The sequence below is a fragment of the Saccostrea cucullata genome, unplaced genomic scaffold, assembly GCF_032062105.1.
Source record: "Saccostrea cucullata isolate Sc308-1 unplaced genomic scaffold, CSIRO_AGI_Scuc_v1 ctg599, whole genome shotgun sequence".
NCBI classification, from domain to species: Eukaryota; Metazoa; Mollusca; class Bivalvia; order Ostreida; family Ostreidae; genus Saccostrea; species Saccostrea cuccullata.
Window position 1 is genome coordinate 287,597 of NW_026938938.1, and position 21,129 is coordinate 308,725.

Genomic DNA, 21,129 nt, shown 5'->3' on the forward strand with positions numbered 1-21,129 from the left:
TTCTCAAGAATAGCGAAGCCATGACTGGTCTTGGGACTACTTTTGGATTTAATCTTTTCAAGTATAAACCAATCCTGCTTTTTCCTAGCCACAGTGCTCAGGTGAGCGATGTGGCCCATGGGCCTCTTGTTCTTTCCATGAAATCATAAAAAGTACACTAGAGAAGTGTTTACAATAAATGCTATATCTGATTGCTTCAGCACTAGTGGATATAAGTGCTACAGTAAGTTGAATTTGTATTAGTGTGTACATATTAGTAAGTTTTTTAACATGTATGTTGTCCAAAAGCCAGCCTGTAGTGGTATTTTATCAAAAGGAATCTTGACGGCAGTGCTCAGGAAGTCGGTGTAAGTGGTACATACCATTGAGTGTTAGGTACATTATTAATAGGTTATATCATGCGGAAATTAAAATCAAATAGTGTTTGTTATGCAACATGAGTGCACATAGATCAGCCATTTGGAATTGGATGCACTAATTCATTGTCTATTCATGAACATGACAAATTGATTTCTAGGAAAGGTTAGAGAAATTTCCTTTCCTCATCTTTAAATAATTTTGGTTCCACCTTATTGCAATTTTTAGGAATTGTTTGAGATTTCATAATTTTTCATTAAAAGGTGTTGTAATACTATTGTTCGAAATCCTTTCATTTCTAAAGATTTTCATCGTGAGTTTTGTTTCTGATTCTTTGGTCTACATTTTATTTTTTCTTTTGTTCAGTACTTGGCCCAGGTGGCAGGCTGGAGACAAGCTTGTGAAGATGACCATCTTCCTGCTGAAATTGAAGAATTGGAGCTAGCTCTACACCAGCATCAGAATCTCACAGAAGTCATCTCGCAATGCTACACTGATGTAAGTTATCTCATAGTGTTATGCTGACATAAGTAGTCATTTCACAGCATTATACTGATGTAAATATTCATTTCAGTGTTATACTGACATATTAGGTAGTTATTTTTGTGTTTAACTGATAGTCAAGTCTTGGAGCATAATCTAGAAGCCTACATGTCTTGTTTTGTATGAATTCAGTATAAAGTAAGAATGTCTTACACAGTGATAAGCTACTGTACATTAATTGTAAGTTGGAAAGCTAGATTTCCTTCATAACTCATGGAAAATACATGTACATAGTTAACATTTATTATACCCCCGCTTGAAAAGCAGGAGGATATAGTGATCGGGATGTCCATCCGTCTAGCAGTACGTCTGTCTGTATGTCCATCTGTTACACTCGGGGGTACCCATCTCTTGTCTGCAACTCCTCCTTTACCACTGAATGAAATAAAATGAGACTTGTTACATAATGCCCATTAAGTGCACCTCCTATTTTACTTTTTGATTTGACACTTATTTCAGGTCTCCCAGAGCAAAACATGGACTTTGCCATAATAACCATATAGGAGGCGGGGGGTATCATTTAGTGAGCTCATTGCTCAGAGTACCTCTGAGAACTACGAACGATAGTATTGTTCTCCCGGCTACCTCTAAGTCAATTCTCAAAAGTTAACGTATTCGAATGATTTTAAAAATTTTTATAGATACTTATATGAATTTTCATAAAACGTTACTTAGTTGGGATATCAAAGAGAGATAACTCTATAATTTTGGTAAAACTTGTGTTTTTCACTATAGAAATCAACGGAAAACGGAAAATATTTTTAAAACATCTTTCCCCCCCCCCTCCGTGAAACAAAAATTCCTTTTTACAGGTAACATGGACTGTCATTTTACAAATTTATGCCAAAGCTTTTTGTGTTTCACGGGGGGGGGGGACATATGTTTATAGACAAAAATCGAGAAAAAAAATGCTGATTTTTCACCAATTTTAAAGCTATTTACAACTAAATAATTGTATTTTATTAATTTATATATGTTTTATTTATTTGTGTAAAACATAAGAAAAGATATGAGATACATTTTATTATATTTAAGACTATTTCAAAATATAGTGATTCTTGAAAGTTCGATTTCACCAGAAAATATTGTCTACCCACCTTTTTTTCAAAAGCTGGAATTTATGATAATTTACTATGTAGCGCTGGACCTAAGATGATTAATCAATTACCACAGAACTGTTGATCTATTTAGGAACAATGTATTCGGTGTAGAATTTCATTTCCTAAAATCCTGGGCAAATCTTGATTGATGAATGACTTTTTTTTTGATAAACATTGTGACATGATCAAGTCTAATTTTAGCATCATTTTAGAAATGTACAAGTATTTTGCTGGAATTATATAGAATCTCAAATTAAAAAAAAAATACTTGAATTTCACAAAATCATATGATCATGTTACATAATTATAGCAAACTTATCAGCTCTGTAGTCCTCATAATTGACTATCTAGTGTCTGTATTTGTAGGTTTGTAGTCCTTATTATTGACATTCTATTTTCTATATTTATAGGTTTGTATAGTCCTCATTATTGACATTTGAGTGTCTATCTTTGTAGGTTTGTAGAGACGGGAAACAGCTGTTAGAGACCTTACAGACACCGGTGACCTCTACCAGCATCAACAGTATTACAGCCAAGGCAGACTACTCTGAAGCTTCTGGTCATGTGCTAGATGTCATCCATGATGTAAGTTTTCAAAGCAAAATATATTTCATATTTGTTTTCTTTTTTTTGATCACACCAAAACTTTCTAAATATGGAAATTCTTGATTTATACCAGATGATTTTTATTCAACTCAAAAGCAAGAAAGTGAATAGAAAATAGTTGTCATCTTTGTTGAAAATATATTATTACCCTATTATTTCTAATTTTTCATATTTTATACATTTTTTTAACAACAAATACCCAAACCAGTTTATATTATTGCCTATGTATATACTTCAGGTTTTAGCCCACCAGCGACACTTAGAACAAATGTGGCACTCTAAAAGGGTCAAGCTTCATCAGAGACTGGGGCTGCGGTTGTTTCAACAAGACGTCAAACAGGTCAGCGGTTTGTCCAAGTCTTATAGATTACAACAACAATAACTTGTACATCTATTTATATAGAGGAAAAGACAATAAGAAAAAGTTTTCCACAAAAGTAAAATATGAATTGATTTCTCTATATTTGTTTGCTGATTGTTTTGTTGCAGTCAGTTATTGGGACATAAACATTTGTGAAACAAACATGATGAGGAAATAATTAAAAACCATAAATCTATAAATTAAGAGAAGTGCCTTCGCGTCCTTGTTACTTTTAGTAAATTATTAAGTTTCTCTTTATTATGGCGTCGGGCTTGCCCGATCGTCATCTAGCGATCAGTCAGGTTTACGTGACCGCACGTGTAGTGGATGCATCCGCAATAGAAAATAGCAACAGCTGTAAACCAATTTCTTTTAAAACGTTCACAATGAATAATAGCTTGAATATAAAATTAAATCAATTGTATCTTCAATTAATACTACTACAAAACAACGATATTATGTTTAATTTTTACGCAAGAAAAACGTTATGGTTGTTGCGGATGAATTTCTAATGAGAGGGTGCGTCGAATGACATGAATCACATTTTGGGACCGATTACTGTAATACAAACAATCTTAAATACGGTAAAATAATTACAAAATAAATACGAATACAACAAGACTATAAAGATTGAATTTCTTAATCTTAGCTTTACGTTTACGATCTTCAATCCAATTTTAGCTGAACAACCTACGATATTGACCAGTAATGCCAGTATTACTGTATTTATCCATTTCCTCCATTTGTTTACCGCGCCTTATCGTAAGTCGATCGTACTTTTAACATTAGAGTCATGGTTGTAGTTAAGATGCAATCACTATACAACAGAACAACACTCTGACAATGGCAATTAATTAAAATAATTTATGAAACCCTTCATATGTCTTCGATTGACTGAAAAGAAATTAGATTGATATAGAGAATGGACATTTCTGACGATGTCTGGTCAATTCGAACCCTGACTCATTCGGACCAGGACACAAGGATATCAGGCCCTATACTGTATTTGTGTTAAGACTATTTTTTTAATTTTATTATTATGTTACTGGAGTCACTCACTTGACTTCTATTTGCAGATCTTTTGAAATTTTTTTTCTTGTTCGACGCCATTGAAGCCTTTCAGGCTTTTGATTTTATTCTCATATTCAGGTCATAGATTGGTTAGAAAACCATGGAGATGTCTTTTTGAAGAAAAATACCTCAATTGGTCGAAGTTTACAAAGAAGCAAAGCTTTACAGAAGAGTCACCAACATTTTGAAACAGTTGCTAAAGTAAGAATGCAGCACATTGACTGTTATATGTTTAACATAATCATCCACTCTGTTTATTTTAAGTTTCTATAAAGTCACATTTATTATGCACACTTTTTGCATCAGAAAATTATTCAAAAGAGAATATTTTTTGGGCTTGTACTGTGTACAGGAAAATTTATTATTACTGCCCCTTTGTTCCTTCTTTATACATGCAAATTTTAGTCAGGACCAATTGCACGGGCAAATTTTAACTGTGAAAATTTTTTGCAAGTGTGAAAGGGTGAAAATAACACAGGGCAAAAATTACCCTGTATGCTGTAGATCTTTAGCAGGGCTAACAATTAGAAATCAGCCTTGCATGCACGCAGAATTCAATTTTTAAGGAAACAAACAATTGATATATTTTTACAACAATTTGATAGAGTAATTGTTTTTTTGTTTTTTTTGGTTAAATTGAGTCAAATTAATATACATTTTGGTGTTCCTAGTGTAACAAAAGAGTATGCGGTTCCTCTTGTTCTGCAGTCTTGTGACAAGGTTTTGTGTCTGTTTTAGGGAACTGATTATTGTAGATTTCCAATAGATTTCATAAAGAAAGTGTAATTATTTACAAGTTTATTTGTTTAAACTCTCAACATACAGATATAATATTTTATCAACACCCATTTAACCTTTGATGAAATGTTTCTTCTCAGAATACCATCACCAATGCAGACAAGCTGTTATCAGCAGCAGATGAGCTCGCTCACACGGGGGAATGTGACCCCAAGGAAATCTACAGGGAGGCCCAGGACTTACAACAGAGAATGGGGAATTTCCTTACCTCCCTGGAGAGGCGCAAGGCTACCATACAAATGGCCGTGGACTTCTATACACATGTTCATGAGGTAAGTAGTTTAGTAGGCAAGTAACATGTTGTTTCCCTTGTTATAAAGGATTCAGGTATTTTCATTCAAAATGAAATTTTTAACATTATCACATAAAGGGAAATTTTAGAAGTGTTTTATCAGTTAAATTCTGTGTACATAAGAAATCTTACCTAAAAATAATGCAACAGCTAAATTTTCTCAGACTCCTTTTAAGTTATGATTTCTAGAAACATTGCAATCATTCTATCTTTTATAAAAATGATACAAGGTTGTAAAATGGAACACTTTGTATGGTTTTAATTAGGCAATTCAATCATCACATACCCCACAAAAAATTAACACACATACAAATGATCAATAGACATTCCATTCAAAAATGTTTGCTGGAATCATCTCTGTGAATATATGATTTACAGAAAAAAAAGTTTTGTTGCAATAAGAGAAGCATACAGTAAGTTAGTTTAGAATTTCCAAAGATATTTAAAAAGTCATTTACACTAGGTAGTGTAATTATTTTATAAAAGACATGTTCAACAGAATGAAAATATTATCATTCAATAAAATAACTGAATGCCAGCTAAGTTATTTGCAATAATTAAGTTTGGAAAAGGCTCCTTTTCTAAAGTCATCTGGTGAAAAATATTGCAGGTTATATTATTATTGCATCTACTATTAAGTGAATATATAATAAAATTACCCGTAGTGTGCATTTAATGGTTATATGCATAGAAAATACAAGAATGTGAATTGCTTGCACTGGTCCATATCACCTGTACACACACACACCAATTTCCCTCCCCCCCCATCAATTTTTCATAAGGCTCATTCACATTTTACTGAATAGCTCAAATGGATGGCAGACTTTTCAATCCGTCCATTTCCAGTATATTAGTTGACTGTTGATTTCTGGTACACATCTGATAATTGTTTGATTTTTGACCATTTGATACATGTGTGTACCATACATTGATCCCAAGAACCTCAAAATGTATTTGGAGAAAAGAACAAAAGTCAGAAAGTACAATATACGGCCTGTGAATTTCCTAAAAAATAAATCATCGTTTTCTTGAAAACTATTTGTGGTTTCCGTATCTACTCGACTTCGTCAATGCAGGGGTGGGTAGTTTTAGTCAAACCGGATGTTGGCTTCTTCATGGTAACGGCTAAAACCTACAAAGGTTTTGATTTTTCCGGAATTTTTCACCGATTTTACAGATTCACTTTAAAATTTCAAGTGGGGCGCATTCCTCTCGGAAAAAAATTCAAGTATAAAATCAAAAATTGGTATCTTACGCGTATTTTTCAACAAGTTTTTTTCTCCGAGAGGAATGCGCCCCATGCGTAATTTAATATTTACGAATGTCGTTTGCTCAGCTGCGCATACAGAAAGCAAATTTACCTTTATATAATTCGATGGTAATAAAACCTCGCACGGCAAGTATTAAATCTTTCATAAGATAAGTTACTGTTAATTATTTAAACACAACCATAAATCCTTTTTTAGCATAAATGCATCATTTATGCGTGGTAATTAGGGTAGGCTAAACAGCTTCTAATATAGTCTAGTTCTCAGTTCAATTAAAAACATAATAAAATGTAGAAATGTTTTCGCGTTAGTCTATGCTTTCCACATCTGCATGTCTATTGTGGACCACTGTTAAACAGAAGTCCTCCAAAGTAGCCAGGTTATAACTATAAGGTCTACTTGATTTTTTTCTCTCTCTCAACATTTGACAAGTCGTCAGTATTTTCTCGTGACGTCACAATGTACAGAAAATGACGTCAAAGTTTTTAGGGAACTTCAATAATTTTTCGTACTCGTGGTGATATTGTAGATCAATAACTTTAGATGTTAAAAAAATATCAATTTTTGAAAAATTTAAATAAAAAAGCATTATTACTATTTAAAGTTTACTTAGTACATAGGCTTCAATATGTATTTTGTGTGTTACATAATCATTATCGCGCATCGGGTAGATCGCGAGTGATTAACTTGTAAATTATGTATATGTTTACTCAATCTTTTCATGGTTATATTTTGCTCAGACATTGATATTTTTTATTTAGTCATGTTCCAGAGAGCGCGCTAGAGAGTGAGAGAGAGGTCCACTAATATTTCAATAATTTGTAGATTATGCTTTTTAAAAATTAATTTAAGTAAATGACTTAATATATTCATAAAATCGTGATTTTCAAATATGTCAGCCTAAGTCTGCATGTGGCCTCCAAATGTATGCTTTAAGGTTGGGAATGTCTATAAAAATCCTGTTAAAAACATATGTTATAAAGGAATACTGTAATATTTAGCCGGCCTTTATATATAAATAATAAATTTATCAATTTATTATCAGAATAATCTCAACAAGGAGGAAATGTTTCTGTTCTGTGTTTGATGTATGAATAATTATGACATATATATGTTATAAAAAGAGTGGTAAAAAGTAGTTTCCGACATCGCTCATCATAAGGTAATTTCACAAAAAAAAGACCGAAAGTGACATAAGAAAATAATTTTGTCCTAGAAGTCTATCAGGGCAGACCGTCCCTAAATAAATAAATGATATTTCGATAGATTGGATCTAAGGAATAATTCAAGGTCAGGCACGTAGCATCGATTTTTAAAGTGGGGGGAGGGGGCAGCCACAGAATTTTTTTAACTTTCCTAAAAAACTTAACAAGCAAACAAAAATTAAAGGATAATTGCCTAAAGTCGAAAATCCTAACGTTTTCAACTACCAAATCCTTTTCAATATCCATTTTAAAGCATATACGTATCATCCCTCATATTACTTTACTTTAGTAAAAAGTGTGGGGAGCGACCAACCTTTCAGTGAACATTTTCACATAGTTAAAGTATTGTTGCCCCCCCCCCCCTGTTGCTACGTCCCCGAAGATAAAAAAAATAGGGGCACCCTGCCATAGGGTTGAATTCACAAACACGCACCCTCACATACACAAAATAAGGAAACCTGATTTTAATAATGTGTTATTAGTTTAGTAAATATTGTTTTAAAAAGTCTAAAGGGTGGGGGGTGGGTGTGCGCACACCAGAGGCACCTGCACTGGATCTGCATCTGATTTAGCGGCGTTCTTGCATTAGAAGTCTGCTAATATGCTGCTCTCGGAAGTATTCGTTCAACGAAGTATAGGTATTGCTCAAAATACACAAGTGTCGAAAATAGTTGAAAATGTTGAAAAGCAGAAATTAATATGAAAGGGAAAAATGAAACTTCAACCATGTATAGTGATTGTCAATAAACACACTGTATAGATTATTGAAAATAAAATCTTTTCTTATTTCTTATAAAAAACTTTGCAAAGCCAATTGATAATCGTGATAACATTTTGTTAAAACATGAGAATGATTACTCTTGAGAAAAAGAATATCTTCACAAGTCCGTGCGTAAAACATCACGTGGTACCCTCTTCAGAGGTGTTCTTATAGTTGGAGAATGTGTATGGAAAACCGGTACTGTCTTACATATGAGGAATAAACATTATACACAGTGTTTTCTACGCCTGTTCACCTAAAACTTGGCAGGTAAAAAATATGTATTTATTTATTTTAAGTCATTTTGAGGAATTGTAAGTTTCTGCCATTTAGATTTTTACCACCCCCCCCCCCTTTCCTCACCAACACACACATTAATTCTGGGTCTGTAGATCTATTAAATTGTGTGCGGATTATAACTCATTCGTTTGTTTATGAAATTCCCACCTTTTTGATTTGTAAATAATAAAATATTTTAACTGCTACACTGAAAAATATTTCGTGTATCCTTTATATTTCCAAAAAACAGTGTCATTATTCACCCCATGCAGAGACATTCTAATAGATGCAGTGAATCTATTCACTGTCTTTTGTATAGCGTAATAACATGTTACCATTCTTCGCAATTTTTCTGTCTTTATTTGAAATTTAGAAGAAAAAAATAATGAATTTTAACTTTGCAGTAACATTGAGGTAGCGTATTATTGTTCCAGATATGGTTTTTAAAATTAATTTTCACATATATGGTAACCAAAGATATATTGTTTTATGCTGAAATCAAGCAAAGAAAATACATCTTAACCCATTGAGAGCAATGCATGTTCAATAATAACTCGCTCATACTGCTAAACACCACTGCTGAATCCATAATCTATATACCGGTACATGTAACTATTAAAAATTATTAATAATTAAAAGAGACGATGAGAAAAAAAAAATAATGCGCATGTGAAAATATTACCTGGTAAATATTATTTAAAGTTCTATTAATTACCGTAGTAATATTACAAAAGAAAATCATTTTACGTTCACTCTGAAAACGTTTGACGTTGTTGAAAAACACAACATTATATTATGAATTTGTTATCTTTGTATCTTTGAATAAAATGAAAAAAAAAAAAACTACTTAGAGTGGACGTATATAGGACAAAAAAATTCATATTTGACAACTTTGAACCTTACTCAACCAAAATCCGTGAATAACTCAAAATGTATAAATATTGCTAAAATGGGCCCTTCTTCCATGGGCGCAATCAATTATGTGACCAGTACTATTTTTACTTTTACATTTAACATCCCCGGGTTCCTGGAATTGGCTTTATATATACAGGTTGATTAAAATATCAAATGCATAAAGTTTATGTAATTAAATGAATTTATTATTTTAAAACATTATCAATGTCAATAATGTCACGTTACAATGTATCTAATTATGTACGTGTTCAGCGATTAACACACGGGTGCTGAACGGACACGCTGTCATTTTCACTTGTACATGTACCTATGCTTGTTTACACCTGACGCGTTATAATTTTAAATTTCGTTATCTTTTATTAACAAAATATTAAAGTACTATCTGTAATATATTGTAATATACATTTTTGTGAAATTTTCATCAATTGATAAATATTTACCACTTTATTTATGAGAACTCAGATGTGTTGAAATTCACAACGTCATTATGACGTTCCGTAAAATGTATGAAATTCGGCCATATACATATGCTATTTTGAAGACCTCTTACAGAAAATATAAAAGAGATATTGAAAAAAGAAAATTGGTTTGAAAAAATATACAGTCTGGAGATATACCTAAAGGTAAAATTGTCCTATTTTGAAAACAGGCGAATTTGTGTACTTTCTGACTCAAGCTCTTTTCAGTTATGTTTTACAATGAATTGCATTCTATCTCTGTTTCCTCATCTGTTAACATCTGTTAGTATTAATCTGTAAGGTGTGACTGAAACTTATATGTGTCAAATATTCATCTCTTCTGAATTCAAATTTTCATATTTAAAATTCATTAAACTGTTAAATTGCCTTTATTTTTAACAGTTGACATCATGGTTAGAAGACCTGCAGCAGGAATTACAGAGTTCTGAAATAGCCGACACTGTGGAGGGGGCAGAACAACTACTGGACCAGTTTAATCAGCAAAGGGAGATAACTATAGAATCAGCCATCAACACAGTTAGTGAAGGGGAAAATCTACTGGAAGAAATAAGGTGAGAATCATACATTACTCTTAGGGAGTTAGTACTGTAGTTGCATAAGAATAATTTTGAAACAAGTTATTAATTGGTTGATTAAATATGTATTAGGGGCTATCAAGAAGTTTTTGGACTGATTCAATAAAATTAAAACTGCTTAACATACAACAGTGAATTTTTACACACGTATTCAACATTACATATTTGTCTACAACATGTACTGTAGTTTGAGAGGTATTATTTATCTTTGAAAAAATTGTAAATGTTTTTGTAAGCAATTGTATGACCATCATATTTATTATTTAACATTGTATTCAACATATCTTGACATGGATGATGAAAATAGATGATACTTTCAAGTCTTTGAATATCCATGTTTAGAACATAATATCAGATTTCTCTAATAATATGTACATCATTTTGTCAGGTCTGTGCCATCTTATCATGAATTTAAAAGAGATTGAGTGGTAAAAATAGTAGTTGCCCCAAAGGAGGGCAATCTTTTTCTTTTTGCCACCATCTGTAGTTCCAATTTTGAAAAACTTCTGTAGACTTTGGAAATGTTAGAACAGGTTTATAGAGAGAGAATTAGTCAACCTCTTTTTAAATGGCAAAAAAAAAAAAAAAATCAGAGAGAGGGGAATATGCACAGTGCTGATTTTGGATTAGACAAGCCAAAAGTAATGTAGCTTGTGTGAACATTATGATCTGAAGGATAGGTCCATTTTCCATCTTGTCAAAGAAAGGTATTGAGATATCAACAAGCATAGAGGTTGACAAATGTCATTAAACAAAATAGCGTTCCTTATAAATTTTTATTGCCTCAGTCCCCAACCTTTTGATAATGTTAAAACTTATATGACATGAGATTCAGGTTGAAACTTTTGAAGAAGAAACACTGGAAGCCCATGCTATTTACTTGTACCAAGATTGTTCCAAAAGTGAGAATGTTTTAAGTCCTTTGCAAAGGCCATTTGAATTCAGTTTCATTGCATAAAAATGTTGGGATTGTTAGTAACTTTTAAATGAAGAAAAGATTGGAACATCATACTTTATAAAGATTTGCTAAATGGATCTTTGATTTTGACATGTCTTTGTTTATGATCAGTTTTGCAAGTTTAAGGTCACTAGCAGAAAATACCAGAATTAGTAGCAAATTATATATTTGAGGCAAAATATTTGTATCAGGAATCAGACCCAAGATAACTATAAGGGGAGAAGATATTACTTCTTAGTTTAGTTCACTCACTCTTTAGTTTTCTACATCAGTTTCTGCTTGTGTCTAAGTGATTGCCAAGAAAGAGAGAAATTAGACCAAGATTGTGTCTCTTTGACAAAGAAAGCCCATAATAGCTTAATAAAGTATAAGGAACAGTTTTATGTGTGAATTTCCATATGTTTACTTTAGGGTACCTTTTGTTGCTAACAGTTGGTCGTAATTGAACAAGTGGAAATAATAGAGAACTTGAGAAGTGTTTCAATCCTGACAGGATTGTTTAAAGAGGAGACATTTGTGTCATTAGTGGTTTGTACTGAAATCAGAGAATTCACATTCCAGTCAACCAGATTCCAATCTTAAAAAGAATTTCTGAGATAACATTTTATGTGCATTGTTTTCTGTAGAACACCTCCCCATGCATTATGAAAATGTCAGCTGTAAGACATTTAATGGAGTGACGATCTTTAATGTTTTGTTGATCAATATACACTTTAGAGTTATATCTTTGAATTCAGCATATACTGTTTATTTATAAGTAGGAAGAAAACCAATTAGTGGCCTAAAAATCCTGATTCACCCATTTCTTTTCTCTTAATTGGCAGAAAGCTAATCTCTCTGTCAACAGAGGCAGGTAATGGTAGTAAATTTGCTTACTCTGTTGAATCAATTCAGTGCATTGGTAGCTTGGAAACATTTCAACAAAAATCTAATGTGTGATCCTGGATGCTGTTCAAGATTCCTGCTGTGTAAATGAACTTTTTCAGCTTCAGACAAAAGGGAGACCTCAGCCCTACATTTTACTTGCTGTTGTGTAATCAGATGCAAGTGTTTGTAAGATTAGTCAAAGGCTAACATGGATGATAAATATTATAAATCAGGTTTTCTGCCCGTAATCTCTTTATGGAATTTAGATACACACTTGAAAGTAAGCATTGATGGTGTGTATACAGTCAGTTATGACCCTCTGTTGCTGCCTTGATCTGGTCCTGCTCAGGGGCAATCATTAGATATATAGCCACAATACGACTTTCTGAGGGTTTTATAGGCTTGTGTCGGTCATAATATTTATGTACCATATTCCTCAGCTTTTGTGTGTGTACATTTTTATGTGCATCAAATAAGAACTTATCAATTTTATAGGTCATGTAATTCTAGGAGGAAATGGTCAAGTCTTTGGACAGTAGTTGTAGATTTACATTCACCTCCACTGTTGGTTCCTTGTTACTGCGTTACTTGCATTTTATGGCAGGATAGAACAGGTGTCATAGTATACAGATAATTTTACTTCATAGTGATAAACTGTTTAAACATTATATTGATTTGAAAAAATTAACTTATATGCATAACTTTCTGTCATTCTTCATATTTAATGTGATATTAGATAATATTAGTATTGATTTTCACTGTCAAAGGTCAAGGTTAACAACCTATGCATTTAAAGGTTTTTATTGGCATGGACATCATGGGTATATTATTATGATAAAAATTAATATCTGGTGAAAATAGCACAGATTTGTGCAATTTTCATTCCTGTCTATTTGGACATAAATTCTCAGTGAATTATGGGGATTTTAGACCCAAATGCAAAAAAACATTTTTTGGGGGTCAGTTTTCAATGTTAAATCCAGAATTTTCATCCACCAGAGATCAGACAAAATTATATGTATTTATATGTCATTAGCTTGCATCAGGGTCAAAACTGATCATTTATCAGAACATGAAGTCATATCCTTTCCATTGTTTTACTTAAGCAGCTTGTTAAAGCAATAGGATAGGAATTATTAAGATATGTGTGGTCCTTTTCCACTTTAGGGAAAGGAATAATTGTAGGTTTGGTTATAAGACATGATCATATTTAAGGGGAGACAGGACACATGTCACATGACTAAAAAGACATATTACGTCATAATCGGTGATGATATACATGTTGTTAAAATCAACAGTTCTTGTGTAATTTTATTCTAAATTCTAAAATTGTTTTTTAAACATTTAATTTTAGAAATTATCATTAATAAAATTTTTAAAGATGTTGCCATCATTCAGATATTGTGAAGTTGCCCAATCCACACATTTGTTCCTCTTTACCCTGCAGTCTGACGTCAGTGACATCATAGATATAGTGTTTGAATTCTCAGTGCAGCGAGATCAAGTACACACACCCGTCATGATCAGTTTTATTTCATAATAAACAGGTCACAGTCAATGTATCGTGATAAATTTCTGAAGCAGATTTTTTAAAATTAATTTTTTTTCGTGTTTAGTAGCAGAGATTCTCTATATTTAGATAATTTTGAATGTTTATGTTTTTGTGTGACGTCACAATTGATTTCACGCACACGGAAAATACGAACGTGAAGCATTTTTATCATGCTTACGTCTAATTCAACGATGTCCTGTGCGATATTGAGACAATTAAGCTTCACCCTGTGATATTTATGCAGTAAATAATTACGATGAAGGACTGACATTCAATCGTAAATTTAGAAATATTTATTGACAGAATTTTCTCCAAATGAGGTTTTTGTCGTTGAAGCTGCTTTGAAAAATACAGAAATTATCCCACCCAAATACTATATAAAATTAAAACAATTGCTTTCAGATAATTTAAACACTATGAATATTCTGAAATATTTGAGTATATAGTGTTATCTATCATATTTCTCGTTTGTGCGTAAAAATTCGCATTATGGACTCCGTTATGGGCCCATAAATATGAAGTATCTAAACGCCATACAAACTCTAAACAGGGTGGTATTTGTGGGGAGATATCTTTTAAATAAGTTAAGAAATCCCATGACAGGACCATTTTAAAATGTTAAGTACATATTAGATTAGTAATATGAAAAATACAAAAAAAATACACTGACAGGAATTTTTCCAGCAAAAGGTCCTGTTCCTCCTTAAAGCTTGTAGCTCAACAACTTTGTTTTACTGAAATTATTATTACTGTTTCACTGTTGAAAAATTACAAGATAATGCACAAACATCAACAGCAGATAGGCTACATCAGAATTTTTCTCATTTCATGGTTGGCTTGTATATGGTTTTCTGCTTGACATATTTTCTCGAGGAATTCTGCCCATTGTTTTGTTTCTGTATTCCATAACTTTGACGAATTTTCGGCAGGTGTTTCCCCAGCATATAAGAAACTAAACCATTGCACAACTGCGTATGAGAAGATAAGATACAATTTGAAAATAAGGTGGAGCTTTGAGATATGATTGCTTTTGAAACCTTTGAGTACATTTTATAACAGATACGCATGCATAAGAGATAGTGCATGCATGCATGAGATAAAAATGAATGAAAGTAATTCAAAAGAATTTATAAAGTCCTTGTTGAAAATGTCAAGGTGACTGAAAATTTATCTTCATTATGGTTGTCAAATCAGTGTAACAACTTAAGTGAGATTTATTTCCCTGAGGTAATTGGCCCAGTGACCAAAAAAAATATTTGCTTGTGATCTTTAGATCCACCTACATCATAACTTTTCTAAAAGTTTGGCTGGTGATTATAAAATGATGTCTAGCTGATGAGAAAATACTGTGTGTGGGTTTTAATTTGAAAAGAATTTATCAAGGCATTAAGCTTAAAGGAATGCCAGTAATTAAAATCTAATCAGCTTAATTTGTTAGTAGAATAATAATACATTAAAGTATTTTGCATGAGATCTGTAGGAATGAGGAATTAAGGTCCATTTCTTATGATTGATAAAACTTGTCATGTAGATATTGTGTCTTGAAGTTGTTGTAAAGCAAGGGAGACCATCCATGTGACATAACATGATGTTTTGGGATTTTATCAAGTACATGTATATAGGATTTCACTTATTGGAAAAATGACTCATTTAGTGTGGTACATGAGCACGGAGGCAGATTGAAACTGAACTGTAATGATTTGATGATCATAACATTTAGTGATTAATCACATTCTTTGAGAGGGCTGTGTTTTGGGGAGAAGGTATATAATGTCTGTAGACAGCTGAGTGTTTATATTGATTACTAGGAGAAAAATACTTGTTTCATTTTTCTTAGACACGTGCTTCATTTTTTTTATGGATTATCTGTTTGCATTACTTTGGTAGTAAAATTTTTTTGGAAAATATGCATGTTGGTAAAGTTCAGATGATGACACTGGTGTGTGACTATAATATTGGATTTTATGGAATTAATTATCATTCCATGGAAGCTAGGACAAGAGACAGAAATGTTGGTCCATTGAATTCTCATACATTTGTGTGGTATACTCTGCTATGGGATGTGCTAAAGAAATAAGATGAAGTCGTTATGCCCGGCCATTCATTGGGGTTAAATGTCCGTGGTGTTTATTGTATACATGTAATGATTATAAACATTCTGGGATGTATATCTCTACAGCCCACCTGATTGGGAACATTCGTGGCAAGAGTTATTACTAGCTTTAATCACATGAGGAAAAAAATCACATAGTTTTTGTCTAGTGCTAGAAGCATGTAAAGGAAATTAGTCATATTTCATCTCGATATTCCGTGTCCGATGGTGTGTGAGGAAACAAGGAGACATCTGTACAGACTCTTGTGCTTAACTTGTGTTTTTAACAAGTGCTCCAACACAGTAGTGTGATGTAAACATGGCTAGGTGCTTTGGATGTCAACATGTGCAGAAGCTTTGGGAATTCCTAACACTGTACTAGAGAGGGAGATCATAGAAATTTAAAAAATAATTAATAATCAAGTAATCATTCCACAATGCCATCCAACATTCCAGTCCAACGAAGGCGTTCGGGGTCCGATTCCGAGGGTGTGGCAGTGCGTCAGCGCCGCTCTTGGAGGGCATCATGGCGACATTCTTGGGCCCCGGGTCCTTCTCAGAGAAGGGTTAATTTTACCCAATGGCGTAGCAAACTTTTTGACAAAATGCCGGACCAATCTTTACACATTACTGTGATGAAGATTTTTAGCTTTGTGTTACTGATTTTAATTGTTGTGACCAAAATTTTAAGATTTGTGGCAGTGGTGTGTATTTTCTTGTGGATAAAATTAATGAAACTCTGTGAAATCCTTGTTTACATTTTTCGTAGGGTGTTCAGTGCTGAGCCTGACAAAATTAATCAGAATGCGGATTATACCCATATAGAAGGTAAGTGAGATTTAATTACATTTACAATACTAATAGTTTGTGAAAAATAATATTATTGCTATTGTCTCACACAATTTTATATGCCTGCCTCTTTACAGGCTTTATAGTGGAATTGACTTAGCTGTTTGTCTGTCTGTCTGTTGGTCATTTTGCAGTTAAGTGTCTTGCTCATTATTTTTGGAATTCTATTGTTATACCTAGTGAATTAGTTCAACAGGTGTAACATACCCCATGAGAATAAGTATGAGGGTATTGTTAATGGATTAAAGGAGTACTACATATGTATATAGACTAATTAACTCTATTCTACTTTTGTTTATAGCTTAAAATATCTGTTGTCATTACTCCTGTGTCCCAACGTCCTACCCTTTCTCACATTTATACTGAGTGGTTCCAACCAAGAAAAGTGAAAGTATTATCTCTGAAAAGGTTGACATGTGACTAAAGTACCTCCTTAGGATGACAATTTAATGGACATCATTTATATCTAATTACAGGTACAATGTACCAGGTTCTTTTTATCACTGAAGATTTCTTTAGCCTGTGGTCCATAATGGATCATCTTTCTAATTGAATCAGGGTTATTTTGTCTATATAGTAAATCGAGGATTCAGGAAATATGTATGTGACGATGTCTGGCAGAGATAATTTAAGTGTGTAACTCCCCACTTACAGTATGCATTATTTCAAGTGCAAAACAAATGTCTGGTCTGTTATGTCAGACAAATTGACTTGGTTTGAAAGGTCAGGGTCATTCCCATTTCTTCTTGTTATTTCTTGTACAATAATCCTTAAGGTTTAATTAAAAAAGCATTGCTGCAATGGTGTATTTTTTTGAGAACATGCCCTAATCAATTTCAGATGTAATGTAGATTTCCAACAGTGAAAAGCACACATTTCTAACACATTCACATTTGAAGTTGGACTCATTGTGAGAGCATTTATTGTTTACATTGCTGTTTAGATGCTGAGCACAATTGATGAATAAAAATGAAAAACAGAGTTATCCCTGTCTGTGCTAGGCATTTTGATTGCATTTGTGATTTTTTTTTAAATTTCAGTGTTTGTTTTTGTTTTGTAGCTCTAGATTCTTAGAACTACTGCACAAGATTTTTTGAAAAATATACTCATAACAAGCTTAAATTCATAGAAATTGTGTCCCTGCTTAAGGAAAAAAGACGAGGATGCTCAGATTGTGGGGTTGACACCCCCCCCCCCCCCACACCCCCGGATTTGCAGAATTAATAAATTTATATGCACTGAAGCAAATAAAAAATGCCTATATGGATATAAAGATTTGACTTCTTATTCTTTAAATGTGTATTAATATAAAATATTCATCACACAATGATAATATTTTGTACACAACTTATGTCATAACTTATGCTGTAGTCAATACTATCATTTAGTAATTGATAAAATTTAAAAAAAAAAAAAAAGGCGGTTCAACAGGGATTTGAACCAGGGGCCTCTCACATTCTTAGCGAGAAAGTTTACCCTTGACCATTGACAAACTTGATTTGAAAAGGAATAAATGCAAACAGTAGGTCACATACATATTGTATAAATGTTTATATCGGGTTCTACATTGACAGAATTTTACAAAAACCAAGTGTGTTTAGTTTAGCCTCTACTATGCCTTTTGACTTCAAAATCAATAGGAGTCTTCTTTAGGCCATAGGGAGTTGTCATGTAGAATTTAATTGCTAAGTTCAAAGGCTTCTTGAGATATCGCTTGGAAACAGAATTGTTACTGTAGACAAAAATACAGCCAAATGGAAGGATGGACAGAAGGGTGGGGGGCATAGTGAGTTATGGTAAAAATTAATCACAAAAACTCCAAAGCTTTTTGAGATATCACCCGGATATGAAAGTTTTACACACACACACAAAATGTTTGAATTGACAACCTTGACCTTTGACCTTTTGACCTCAAAATAAATGGGGGTTTTCTTTAAGCCCCACAGAGTTGTGGTATAAAATATCATTGCAAAAGCTCAAAGGTATCTTTAGATATCTCATGGAAACAAAAGTGTTAAAACAGACAGAATTTTTTAGCTTTCTTAGGCCATAGAGAGGTATTTTGTAAAATTTTCATTGCAAAAGCTCAAAGACTTCTCAAGATGTTACGTGGAAAGGAAAGCCTTACAGACAGACAGAACTACAGACAGCTAGATGAACAGACAGCTAGACAGACAGACTGACCAAAATTTAATATCCCCCACTTTCAGCAGGGGACAAAAATGGAAATTTAGTTACAATAGGAAGAAAAATTAGATTTCAGACTTTCATTTTATCGATTGTTATTTTATTCAATTTTCATGCTATTCACTTTCCTATCTCTACTTCCTTATTGTTTCAAATTAGATTCAGTCCAATGCATATTGACCACAAGTTCCTTTCTGCAGTATTTTTATAGTATTTATCTAACAGTTAATCAATAGTTTGGTCCATTCTTCTAACAGATTTGTATTGTTTTTCTGTCTGATTTTACAGGGCCAATGTAAGGGCAGGTAATCAATAATGGTAATCTATAATTGAGTGTCATAGGAAGCATTGGCATGGAGACATATTTATTATGTATAATGTAATATGCATGTTCTTCAAAGAAGACCCAAGGAAAGAACAAGGCTATTTAGCTTAACATAACAAAATATACATATGATATGATTTAATTAAGTAATAGTTATAGAGAACAGGCACATGCAGATCTAGAAATTTCAAAGGGGGAAGGGGGTGGGTGGGGGTTGAAAAGGAAAAGATTTGTTATAGTTAAACAGCTTACTATAAAACCACATATTTTCAGGATTATTTTAGGGATGGTATTAAAACTATGTAAATTATTATAATTATGTTATCCTGGGGCATTTTGACCATATATTGAAATAAGAGGCCCATGGGTTATAATGCTCACCTGTTTCACTTTGGCCCTACTGTTTTTAATCTGAAATTCCTGCTTAAAATTATTTGATTCCCTGTTGTTGTTCTACCCTAGCACTGGGGGCCATGGTTTTTAAAAACAATTTAGAATCTACACTATTTTAGCAAGTTTTTACATAAGTTTACAAGCTTTTCTGGCCCAGTGGTTCTTGAGAAAAAGATTTTTCCTATATATTTTGCATGTTTTTTACAATTTAGAATCTACACTATCCCAGAATGCTTCATCTTCGCTAGCCAAGGGTTTCTGATAGGCTACTCTCCTCATAAACCCTTGGCATACGGTGAAATCAAAAGAAGGGATTGTTTTCATCACGTGATCTCGAATCAAATCAGGTATGCACAGATTGCGTCATCGACAGAAATAAAGACGCGTGTTTAAAAAAATTAAATCAAAGTTTTTTTTCAAGAATATTTAAGAAGCAATTGAGTTATGTTTATTCATTATTTATAGTACATATCGGAAACTTCAATATAGATTCTTAATCACATATTTAGAAGATATTGGATGACACCATTTCTATTCATAGAATTGCATGTTATCTTACAGATAGTTGTTTACTTGCGTTTTTCATTTCCGAGATTAAAGAATCAAGAAGGGTCCCGAATGCAAATGTCGTCATTTACAAAAAACAATTGCTGATTGGTTGACCGATCGAGAAAAAATAAACCCAACTTCTATGAACACCGTATGCCAAGGGTTTATGAGGAGAGTAGCGTATCAGAAACCCTTGGCTAGCGAAGATGAGAATGCTTCCACATAAGTTTCAACTTTTCTGGCCCGTGGGTTCTTGAGGAGAAAAGTTTTTTTAAAAAAATTTTTTTATATGCTTCAATGAAAAATTTTGATTCCCTGTTATGGCCCCACCCTACCTCTGGGGGCATGATTTTAACAATTTAGAATCTACATTACCTTGGAAAACTTTGATACCCTGCCCTGGGGTCCATAATTTGAAATTTAGAATCTATACAAACCCAGGATGCTTCCACATACTTTTTAGAACTTCTGTCTCAGTGATTCTTAAGATTTTGAAAGATTTTCTCTATATATTTCAATGTATTGAATTTTGATTCCCTATCATGGCCCCACCCTTCCCTAGGGGCTTGATTTAAACAATTACCATAAGAGCAAAGTAAAAAAAAAAACATTTTTCCCAAGAACACTGATCATGAGCTAGAAGTATCTCTTGTTTTATGAGTTTGGGGAAGTGAATTTTCTTAATTTGATAGTTTTTTTATGAAGGGGGGGGGTTGCTAATGTTTAGCATCAGGGAAAATGCAATGAA

The 21,129-nt window shown here is 32.9% G+C and overlaps 2 protein-coding genes across 3 annotated transcripts in view; one reads left to right on the forward strand and one right to left on the reverse strand.

Annotated features, from left to right (window-relative positions):
* The window catches only part of LOC134251903 (uncharacterized), a 280,050-nt gene that overhangs the window by 189,703 nt on the left and 69,218 nt on the right, over positions 1–21,129 (reverse strand). The gene's annotated exons all lie outside the window — the stretch shown is intronic.
* Positions 1–21,129, forward strand: part of LOC134251884 (triple functional domain protein-like) — an 88,986-nt gene that overhangs the window by 6,826 nt on the left and 61,031 nt on the right. For both annotated transcript variants that reach the window (XM_062734307.1, XM_062734306.1), the window contains 7 exons: positions 724–855; positions 2,457–2,585; positions 2,845–2,946; positions 4,117–4,239; positions 4,917–5,108; positions 10,416–10,585; positions 16,848–16,906. In XM_062734307.1, coding sequence (XP_062590291.1) covers positions 724–855; positions 2,457–2,585; positions 2,845–2,946; positions 4,117–4,239; positions 4,917–5,108; positions 10,416–10,585; positions 16,848–16,906 — 907 coding nt within the window. The remainder of the gene's footprint in view (positions 1–723; positions 856–2,456; positions 2,586–2,844; positions 2,947–4,116; positions 4,240–4,916; positions 5,109–10,415; positions 10,586–16,847; positions 16,907–21,129) is intronic.